The sequence below is a fragment of the Conger conger genome, chromosome 7 (assembly GCF_963514075.1).
Source record: "Conger conger chromosome 7, fConCon1.1, whole genome shotgun sequence".
NCBI classification, from domain to species: Eukaryota; Metazoa; Chordata; class Actinopteri; order Anguilliformes; family Congridae; genus Conger; species Conger conger.
The window spans coordinates 11555860-11567815 of record NC_083766.1 but is presented as its reverse complement, the minus strand read 5'-3'; the positions used below and the strand labels follow the sequence as shown (position 1 = coordinate 11567815).

The 11956-nt window shown below is 39.9% G+C and overlaps 1 protein-coding gene across 1 annotated transcript; it reads right to left on the bottom strand.

Moving 5' to 3' along the window:
• Positions 1 to 207: 207 nt before the first annotated feature.
• LOC133133840 (cysteinyl leukotriene receptor 1-like) lies at positions 208 to 6892 on the bottom strand. The gene is made up of 2 exons (XM_061250079.1): positions 6803 to 6892; positions 208 to 3567 (listed from the first exon to the last, which is right to left on the bottom strand). Exon 2 carries the CDS (start codon positions 3549 to 3551, stop codon positions 2559 to 2561), a length of 993 nt encoding a protein of 330 aa, XP_061106063.1. The 5' UTR covers positions 3552 to 3567; positions 6803 to 6892; the 3' UTR covers positions 208 to 2558.
• Between the last annotated feature and the right edge of the window lie 5064 nt (positions 6893 to 11956).

Genomic DNA, 11956 nt, shown 5'->3' with positions numbered 1-11956 from the left:
TATATTTTCATGGATACTTTTATTTATTAAGTTTTACCAACGATGGTACAATGCATGAGCAGTCCATTATTTTTCTTAATTTTTCTGCATTATCAACATCAATACATTCAATGGCTTGAAAAAGCAGTTTAAATGTAAAAACAACAATATATTTTATACCACAGATCATTTAAACAGTTCTTCTGAAGCAGATATTTACAAGTCACTTTAATATTTCATGTAATTGTCTTTACATTGTGTTTCTCTATTCTGGCGGTACCAACCTCAATGGTAATGTAATGTTTATGAATATATCCAAATGCATTTATGAAGCACATTTAGCACATAAGTCGGTAGTCTCCCAACCTCATGTAACTCTCGTGACAAAACGAGTTTCTCAAAAATATGGTTTGGTGGGATCAAACGGGACACAACTCCATGATATCGAGACTCCTGAGTAGAGTTAACTTTGGTATCGTTAGAAAGCTTACATTCTTCTCTTTCGATTAGTTTCTAAAACTCAAAATACATTTTGGGGTCAATACCACTGATTTTGATAGAGCAGGTCACATATATACATAAATACAGTGGCTCTAGAATTATTGGCACCCCTGAGTGCACAAAATAAATACTTTAATATAAAATAAAAATTAAAACTATTAATGTTTTAATGGAACCAACCAAAATCAAACATTAATTGAATAATAAATAGATAAAATTCAATGCAAAATTTTCATTTGTAAAAAAAAAACAAAAAAAACACATATGGAGTATACAGAAAAATAAAATAAAATGTGTTATAGAACTGGCATACAGTGGCTTCAAAAAGTATTCTACACTCAATAACCCATATTCACAAAGTGAAAACATGTTTTTAGAAATCTTTACAATCAGGAACTGAAATCTCACATTTACATAAGTATCCACAACCTTTGCTGTGGCACTCCATATTGTGTTCAGATGCATCCTGTTTGCATAAATTGTCCTTGAGATGTGCCTAGAACTTGATTGGTGTCTACCTGAATTGATTGGACATTTTTGTATATAAGGTCCCACAATTCACACTGACTATGTCAGGACTAAAACCAAGCCAAGGAACTCAGTGTAGACTGCTGTGATAAACTTGTGGTGAGGCATAGATCAGGGCAAGGGTATGAAACCATTTTTTTAAAGCTTTGAATGCTCCCAGGAGCATAGTGGCATCAATAATTGTGAAGTTCGGAACAACTAGGACTCTTCCCGGAGTTGGCCATCTGGCCAAACTGAGTGACTGGAAAAGAAGGGCTTTGGTCAGAGAGGTGACCAAGAACTCTAACAAAGCTTCAGAAGCCCTCTGCAGAGACGGGAGAACCTGTCAGAAGGACAACCATCCCAGCAGCACTCCATCAATCAGGCCTTTGTGGCTTTGTGGCTAGACTGAAGCCACTCTTGAGTAAAAGACATATGGCGGACAGAGTTTGGCAAACAGCATTTCAAGGACTCTGAGAGAATGAGGAAAGAGATTCTCTGGTCTGATGAGATAAACCTTGAAGAACTCCAAGCACTATGTATGGCAAACACCAGGCACTGTTTATCACCTGGCTAATACCATCCCTACGGTGAAGTATGGTGGTGGCAGCATCAGGCTATGGGGATGCATCTCAGTGCTCCAGAGTGCACACAACCTCAGACTGGGGAGACTGCTCACCTTTCAGCATGACAATGATCCGAAGCATACGGCCAAGACAATGCTGGAGTGGCTTCAGGAGAAGTCTCTGTCTTGGAGTTTCCCAGCCAAAGAGCATAGAAAATCTGTAGATAGACCTAAAGATGGCAGTTCAATGACACTTCCCATCCAATCTGATGGAGCTTGAGAGGATCTGCCAGGAAGAATGTGATAAACTGTCCAAATCCAGGTGTGCAAGGTGGGTAAGGCTTGTAGAGACTTACCCAAGAAGACTCAAAGCTGTAATGTCTGCCAAAGGGACTTCTACAAAGTACTAAATTAAGGGTCTGGATACTTATGCTGTAAATGAGAGATTTCAGTTTTAGATTTTTAATACATCTGCAAAAATGTCTGTTATTTTCGGTTATTGAGTGTACATTGATGGGCAAAAATGTCACACTTTTACACAAAGTGTGTGAAATGTAAAGGGGTCTGAATACTTTCTGAAGCCACTGTATATAATGACATTAATTTGCCATTTTTTTAAACATATGGCAGCGTGTGCCAGCAACCTACTCTCACAGAGCTACAAGAGTTCTCAACATCTGAGCCAAAGAAAAGGAGTCAATCGAATTTAAAAGTAATAAAAGCCAATTAGAGCACACTATAAGACAACATTCAAGTGACCTTCCCAAGATTACATTAATGGCATTAATGGCATTTGGCAGACTCTCTTATCCAGAGTGACATACAGTTGATTAGACTAAGCAGGAGACAATCCTCCCATGGAGCAATGCAAGGTTAAGAGCCTTGCCCAAGGGCCCAATGGCAGTGCGGACCTTATTGTGGCTAAACCAGGGATCAAACCACCGACCTTGCGGGTCCCAGTCATGTGCCTTAACCACTATGCTACAGGCTGCCCTACGAGAGATGGTCAAAACTTTGAGGAGGACTGAAGGGGTGATCTTACACTTTGTGGTTCTTTTGATTTCCGACTGAAGGTAGAGATTTGACGGCGGAAGTTTGCCCCTGAGAAGAAATAGAGCATGGGGTCGAAACAGGAGTTGGATGCAGCTAGGCAGAGTGTAATCACTACAGACTTCTGCATGGAGACAATTTGATCACAGTTTTGGAGACTCATTGAGTGCAGGTGAATAGTGCGTTGAATGTGATAGGGCATGAAGCTGACAAAAAAGGCCAGCATGACAATGACAATCATCCTGATTGCTTTAGTGCGGTTGCCCTTAGTCATGGCGCTGGGGCTAAACAGCAAAGCGTGAATGATCCCTGCATAGCATATCAGAATGACTAGGAAGGGTACTCCAAAGCCCACTACCAGGGAGAAATAGTTTAGTATTATGAGCTTGGTGATATCCAGTTCCACATCAGGTGGCTCAAAGCATTTTGTCTTGTTGGTGATGGGGTCCACATGCATACCTGACATGAGGAAGGGTGAGCTGGTTAAGCAGATGAACACCCATATACACACGCAGACGGTGCAGGCCTTGTGCACGCTCACTAGCCTGAGGTTCTGCACTGGGAAGACAATGGCCAGGAAGCGAGTGCAGCTCACAACCATCATGAAGAAGATGCTGCAGTAGAGGTTTACGTACAAGGCATAGGAACTGACTCTGCACAGGAAATCACTATAGTCCCATTGGCCCTTCTTGACATAATAAATGACACGCAGTGGTAGGGTGCTGACGCACAGGAGGTCGGAAACCGCCAGGTTTAACATGTAGATGTGGAACGCTGAGCAATGATGAATAGTCTTAATAAGGATGATGAGGGCAAACCCATTACTCAGCAGGCCAATGATTGTGATGATGGAGTAGACGGTGGGGTACACCTGACTGCGGAACTCATCGATGGAGGGGCACAACGTGATATTGTTCTGCCTGGTGTCGGACATATTTTCAGATTCCATCTTTGTGAGAGTCCTCCTGCAAGAGGAGGCACACTTGGTTATAGGACATTTTGAAAAAATAATATCCTGGACAGAGTGATATCCTTTGCTTCCTGGCCAAGAATGGGATGTACAGCATTTAAACAGGTAACCTCAAAGTAGCCCACTATGAAGGAAGCTTAACATACCCATGGTAAAAGCTACCTGTGTATGGCTCTTAGTTTACAATTCTCTGAAAAGCCAAAGCAGTATTCAACAGTGAAATATTAGGCTATCAACACTTTCCAAAAAGCCTGTAACTGCAAGTGTGTCCTATCTCATGTACTATACTTCAGAGGATTTATTAGTAACAGCCCAAAGAGAAAAGGTACATTTATTCTGATAGCTAATTCTGGGACAGCCTTATCACAGATTGATTGGCAGGTATTTTGTAGGTATTTTGTTATCCTAGATTTTATCAGATTTCAAAATGGTCACATAATCAATTGTTTGGGACATCAAGTAATCATAAAGGAACTAGTGAAGGAAGAAGTGAACCACTAGTTAGCCGCAAAAAAGTATGACCAGGTTACAGTTTGCTAAGCACATAAAAGAGCATGCAGAGTTCTAGAAAAAGGTCTTGTGGTTGACTTGTATCAGAGTGAGGGCAAGAGCAAACTGTAGAGATCTCATCATCTCTGTCATCTCTGAAACATGGTGGTGGGCATCTTATGGTTTAGGCATGTATTGTTGCCACAGATACTGGCTCATTTGTCTTCATAATTGATTGTATAGTTGCAGATAGCAGCAGCTGAATTAATTCTGAAGCCTATTATCTGCTAAAATTCCAATTGTACATGCATTTCATATGCTGAATAGGACTCAAAGCAACAAACCACCAAAAAAAGCAGAAGTACAGACCTGGAAAATCACCAGAAAAGACATGTGACAAAGTATAAACATGACTACTTTATTTTACAAAACCTTAATATGTCCAAAGAATCTGTTCTTTCGGTTCTGGACTCCAGCACATTGGATTTGAAATGAAACAATGAATATGCAGTTAAAAGTGTAGACTGTCATTTTTCACAGCCATCTCAGGTAATCCATGCAGGAATTACATAGCCACACTCCATTTTAGGGGACCAAATGTAATTGGAAAGTTGGTTGGCTGCTGTTTTGGATTAGTCAGGTGATTTCAGTTGCTGCATCATACCGGTATGAGAAAGCTTTCAGTATCTAGTCTTGATTCTAGGCTTTTGATTGCCTTGGAGTCTGTTATTACTGTTTGTCAACATGAGTTGCACCAATGACAGTCAAGAAAGCCATTATGAGGCAGAGAAATAAATAAATAAATAAATAAATAAATAAATAAATAAACAGTCAAAGACATACACCAAACAAAATGCTAACCAAAATAAATAGTTTGGAACATCATCAAGGGCAAGTGTTAGTGTAGTTTAAGAAATAAGTAACTTTATTTTCGTATGCTATCAAATCACATCAAATCTACCAAGGTGTGTATACATAGGCCTATTTACTTTTTAGTTTAGTGGTTAACAGGGACAGCGACCAAAAAACAAACCAAAAACTACAAAGCGACAACCATTTACTGTAGGGATTTTACTATTTTGGTTTCACCTTAGAGAAATGACAGCACTTTTCATACATGCAGTGAGCTCCATAAGATTTGGGAAAGACATTTTCTGTACTAGGGGAGAGCCGGGTCTAAAGTTAACAGAAAAAAAAAAAAGTTTGATCCAATTTACTCTTATTTACTATTATTAGGACTATTATCAACTGTAATTTCTATTTATGCGTTAAATGTGCAATGTTACCTTCCAACCTGCCGAGCGGGACGAAAGTAACACAGGAGTGAGTCGAAAGTAATGGTAAACTAGGGGTATGCAATATGTGTTGTATCTGTTTTTCGGGTCTGTAATTCTCTTTACTTTAAACATGTACTATTAGACATGTAAACATCGCAATGTTGCGCAACCAATAAAATGTTTTGCGATACAATATTAATCGGACTGAAATTCATTATTTGGGTTGAGTAGCTACACTAGATTCTTGAATATAATTTATTTATTAAACCTGTCAATAAAAGTAAGCTATATTGTGAGTTTGTGATGTTTGTAGACTCATTTTCAAACATTATGTCAGTTGATTTCGGCAACAGTGACCCTCGAATCGTAGCCAAACGTTTTATTAAACCTGTAGATAAATGCTTGTCGTGAGGACTCAAAGCTTATCAAGCAGTCGCAATTCTAATGATGCCATATTTGTAGATTACACTCGGTAGTTGGCTAGCATCCAAGACTTGCTACCATGAAACTTGAAACCTATGCTATTATTTAGTCCACAAATGGAATTTCCACAATTTCTCAAAAAATGCTGAAATGAAATGGTCATGAAAAGTGTCGCCGCATTTTACCCAAAAGGACTCGCTCAATGGGACGCGCCTTTGCAATGAACAGATGTCGTTTTAACATCTTCTTATTTTATTAATATGTCTTAACTGTCACGTCCATAATGTTCAAAAAGATAGGTTACTGACGATTACAATTTTTTTTTGCCAAATACAATCCTATTTCAAACTGTTTGAAATAAATATTTCCCTGCAAATGTGACGGACGTTACAATAAATAAATAAATAAATAAATATATAAATAAAATTAAAATAAAATAAAACACTAGGGGGCAGATGTGCGTGAAAAAAAACAAGTTCAGTGAGCTTTCAAAAAGGCGCTAAATGTCGGTTAGTTGACTTGTTTGCCTTGAGCTTATGAGGCAATTTATTTTTGTCCCCAGCTGTAGTGAACATGAGTTTTAGGTCTTCAAGAATCATTAAGCATTCTGTACTATGATGAAATCTACAGAACAAGGGACATTCAATAAAATAGAAAATATTTTCATCGCAACATGTTTTGGTTACCCGAGACGCTTGCATAATGGGAAAAAAGCGTTTTTTGTGCTGGGTCCCAGAAGGGAACTAATATTGATATACCAATATTATAGCGCTGCAAATGTATTAAATATAGTCAACATTTCTGACTTTACAAATGGAGCTTCTGTAATTAACTCGTTTATTTTCGTATGTTAATATGGCAACGCAGTTCATCTTTGAGTCGGATTACCTACAGCAATACAAAGAAAAACATTTCATAGCAGAAAATAGTGTGCTAGAGATAAGACAACAATGAGAGCACACCAGAGACACATATATGTTCGCGCATTTTAAAGTACGCTATAATACAAGTACTCATCATAAGCTGGAGCAGCCCACTTACTGTTCGTTAGCTATGGAGAGACACAGAGAAACCCAAACAATCTTGCTTTCGTTGCTTATAGGCTACTGAAACTATTCCAAATGCGAGCGCTCATGTGGACGTTTCGCTCAACTGAAAACTGTCGGAACGCCCGTAAAGAGTAACACCCACATTCTGAAGGTGTTTACTTTTCTATTTCGATTCGTGTTTTATAGTCCGCGTGATAAGGATTCAACCATCCATAAGAACGAACACTTCAAACGTAGGCCTATGTTTATCTTGAATTTTATCTTGTTATTATTTATAAATGTATTAATAATCTTATAGTTTATATGTATACTTAATACATATAATTTTAGCTTCTGAGTATATTTTTTGGGAGTATGGAAACTAAAATATGTATTTATTTATTTTGCAGAATTTTTTTTTTTTAAGATATTTTTTTGGCCTTTTTCAGCTTTATTGGACAGTGTAGTATAGAGAGACCGGAAGAAAGAGGGAAAGACATGCGACAAATGTCAGACGGTCGGATTCTAACAGCCGACGTCGCGGCTCGCAATGAGCATGCGGTCAGTGCTCTACCGGCTGCGCCACCGAGACACCCCTTTGTTTTGCAGAATTGATGTCAAGTGCAGTGTTTAGTTGACTTCTACTGCTGTTGCCTATCCATTTAAACTTATGATGCGTTGTGTGTTCAGAGATGCTCTTCTGCATACCACTGTTGTAATGTGTGGTTTTTGCGTTACTGTCACCTTCCTGTCAGCTTAGACCAGTCTGGCCATTCTCCTCTGACCTCTCTCATTAAAGGTAAAATTGGTAAGATTTTTGTGTTAAAACACTGTTACAAGACCATGGATCCCTTCCTATCATTGAAAAAGGCTCACTGACATGTTGACTCACCCTCTGCCGAATTTATAGTCCTTAAATTCTGGTTCCAAAATATACACTTGACGGCCCGATCCTCTGTACATTGTATAACTGTACAATAAGTCAACCTCATTGGTTGAGAAGTGGTTCTAATTGCCACAGCCAATGGTGTTTCAACGTCAGTGCATTTACTGAGATGGGGGAGGGATAAACAGTGTTTGGTTTGAAGGTGTTTGCTGCTGCTATTCCTTTCTTGACCGTTAGAAGTCCGAAATTACTTATGTACCTTTAACAAGGCATTTTTGTCTGCAGAACTGCTGCTCACTGGTTTTTTGTTTGTTTGTTTGTTTTTTTCACCATTCTTTGCAAACTCCAGGGACTAGTGTGTGTGAAAATCCCAGGAAATCAGCAGTTTCTGAGATACTCAAACCATCCTGTCTACCTTAAACAATCATTCCATGGTCAAAGTCACTTAGATCATGTTTTTCCCATTCTGATGGTTGATGTGAACATTAACTGAAGCTCCTGAAACGTATCTACATGATTTTATGCATTGCACTGCTGCCACACAATTGGCTGATTAGATAATCGCATGAATAAGTAGGTGTAATAAGGTAAAAACGTTCCAAATGAAGTGCTATGTAGCCTACACATATTAGAGCAAATCTTTTTAATCCAGAAAGAAGATGTCTTTGCTATGATGATAGACCATCGGTGCAGTTCTAGGAAATTCCTGGTGATTACAGTTCAGTCGAAAGTAGCGGGAGTGAAACTGTTTCAACATGCCCCGGCTGTGCTAGTTGTACCACTGCATGGCTCACAGTCTCTGCTTGCTTGTGCCAAAACTGCCGCCTCACAGTAAGGGTTCGAATCCTGGTCAGATGGAGCCTCTCTGTGTGGAGTTTGTATGTTCTTCCCGTGTTTGCATGGGTTTCCTCCCACAGTCCAAAGACATGCAGGTTAGGCTGATTGGAGTCTAAATTGCCCATAGGTATGAGTGTGTGAGTGAATGGTGTGTGTGCCCTGTGATGGACTAGCGACCTCTCCAGGGTGTATTCCTGCCTTTCACCCAATGTATGCTGGGATAGGCTCCAGCCCCCCTGCGAGCCTGTTCAGGATAAGCGGGTTAAGATAATGGATGGATAGATGGATATTTGGAGTCTGATGTTCACACAATCAGTTCATCAAAAAACACTATTCTGAAAAAAGACTACTTTCAGGGAGCGAAAATACTTAGTCTTGCCACTTACCCAGTCTTGGTAAACATTTAAAATTGCCCTGCCACTCACACACGAGAAGCAGGTTGGTATAATGCATAAGTGAAAACAAACCCATTATTCTTGTGCAAATGCAACTATGCAAAATCCCCGTTTAAACATGCCCCATGTTAGTTTGTACCCTGGTCTCCCCTACATACGTTTAATTTGACACATTTTTAGAAGAAGCTTTGTTATAACTTGTAATGTGATTTTCCAGTCTCTGCAAATGCCTGCTTTTAGTGCTCACAACTTTGCTACCAGTTAATAACTTATCATTGAAATTTCCATCTTGTTTTTGGTTCACAGTTATACTCTGTAGCTCAGAGTTGGTAGCAATGTCATCGGAACAAATTGATATTTGCTTTCTGGATTTAAATTGACGGAACACAAACTCACTGAGAAGCTTCACTGTCTGTTATAAGAGTAGAGAAATTAATTCCTTTAACTGGAGAGAACTGAGCTTGGCCTTGAGGGTTGAGTCCAGAGTTCATTCAGAACAGATGGACTGAGTAAATTGGATAGAATTCAGGGGGGGGGGGGGGGGGGGGGGGGGAGAGTCATGATTGGATACTTGCATTTCTGCTACATAATTAAATTAACGAGCAGAAATGATTGGCTGGAAAGGGCATCAGATGGTCAGGCTTCAGAAAAACGGAACCAGTAGCCAACTTGCAGAATTTCCTATAAAAGTCTGAGAAACGGGCAGGTAAAACAGGCAGGAATGTAGAAGGGAGTGCAGTTTGTAATCAATAATCCATGCAAGGGTATGGTAACAGGGCAAAAGTTTGATAAGTAGGCAGTACAAAATCTGAAATCAAACCAGGAATCCAAACACAGCCAGCCGGTCAAGACACAGGAGAATCCAAATGTTGGTGGATGAGGTACACAAAACGGGTCAAAACACAGGCCTATCAGACAGAAACCGCTGGAGAGAATGGCAATGGGAAACGATAATCAGGTGTGCACGATTATCAGGAAGTGAGACACAGGTGAAACAAATGAATCAGTGTTTCCCGCATGAAATTCTTCAGTTAAGGTGGTGGCAGGAGGAGGGATAGGCAGGCATTGTTATGTTCCTGTGTTCTGTGTGTTAGTTTATCATTGTTTATTATCATCATTCTTGTAATTTATTATTTTTCATATTCATGTCTGGTGTTCTGTTTATATTCGTTAGTCTTTGCACTCGTCTTCCCCTGCGATGTCTGAGTCTGAATGTTTTCTAGCCCAGTCACTCTCTTGTCTGCGTGCTCCACCATTTGGGTGTTTACGGTAGTTCCGGGGTTCAGTCTTCCTTCCAATCTTACATTCCTTACTTCCTGCTTTCTCTCCATTTCATGTTTGTTCATAGCACTAATATACTAATCCCAACTAACATAGAATTTGTACAGTACTAATTATACTAACACACTAATATGTTTGTCAAACTAACATTCACTAGTTTTGGGTATTTGTAATTTAAATCACTTAAATAACTTACTAATGCATCTCCAGTTTCAATTCTGTTCTGTAACTCCAACTCCCTATTCTATCACTGATTACTTGCTTAGTTTCAGCGAAGTATTCGCACCTGTCTCTCTGTATCTCTGCATCTCCTGATTCTCTGCAAATTGTCTACTCCCTAGTTTGTATTACATGTGTCTTTGTGATTCCAGTCCGCGTTTTTGTTTCCCCCTCGTTATTGCCCCATTACCCTTTCATGTGTCTCACCTGATGTTTATTTGTTAGACCGCCCTCACTCCCATGCCCCGCCTCGTTTGTCTCATTCCCCTGTGTATTTATACCTGTCCTTTTCAGTTGCACGCTGCTAGTGCGTCTTGTCCTGTTCTGTTCCCAAGCCCTTGTATTCCGTCCCCCAGTTCTAGCCTCCTTGTTTTCCTTGCCCTTGCCCTTGGTTATCTGGTTTTGACCCCTGCCTGCTTCCTTGGACTCTTCTTTGTGTTTTGGATTTTTGTACCTCTGCCTGTTTGGACTGACCCCCTGGATTTGGACCTTGGCTTGTTTTTTGACTACGCTCTGTCTGCCCCTGCTGTATTAAAACCTGCCATTTTTCTGCACCCCTGTCTGCTACTGGTTCCTCTGTTCCCCCCAGCATAACAGGCATGCTAACAATTCTTTTTTTTTTTTTTTTAAAGAGGCAAAGACATTTTTACTTGCACAAGTCATTTATTTACATACTTTCATGGAATACAGAACATAAACATGCACACAATATAAATAATGTAAAATTGACTTGACTGCTGAACATGCATATAACTCATATACCTGAACTCATGTGCGATTCCAGTCCGCGTTTTTGTTTCCCCCTCGTTATTGCCCCATTACCCTTTCATGTGTCTCACCTGATGTTTATTTGTTAGACCGCCCTCACTCCCATGCCCCGCCTCGTTTGTCTCATTCCCCTGTGTATTTATACCTGTCCTTTTCAGTTGCACGCTGCTAGTGCGTCTTGTCCTGTTCTGTTCCCAAGCCCTTGTATTCCGTCCCCCAGTTCTAGCCTCCTTGTTTTCCTTGCCCTTGCCCTTGGTTATCTGGTTTTGACCCCTGCCTGCTTCCTTGGACTCTTCTTTGTGTTTTGGATTTTTGTACCTCTGCCTGTTTGGACTGACCCCCTGGATTTGGACCTTGGCTTGTTTTTTGACTACGCTCTGTCTGCCCCTGCTGTATTAAAACCTGCCATTTTTCTGCACCCCTGTCTGCTACTGGTTCCTCTGTTCCCCCCAGCATAACAGGCATGCTAACAATTCTTTTTTTTTTTTTTTTTTTAAAAGAGGCAAAGACATTTTTACTTGCACAAGTCATTTATTTACATACTTTCATGGAATACAGAACATAAACATGCACACAATATAAATAATGTAAAATTGACTTGACTGCTGAACATGCATATAACTCATATACCTGAACTCATGTGCGAGTCCAATGCATCACGCCTGTAGTTTGTACAGAGGACCTCTACGAATGGATTTTGTGATGGGCAATATATTTGAGACGGGCTATATTTAACCCTTTGCTTGTGTGTCCTGTATATTCTATATAAACACCCCGAGGA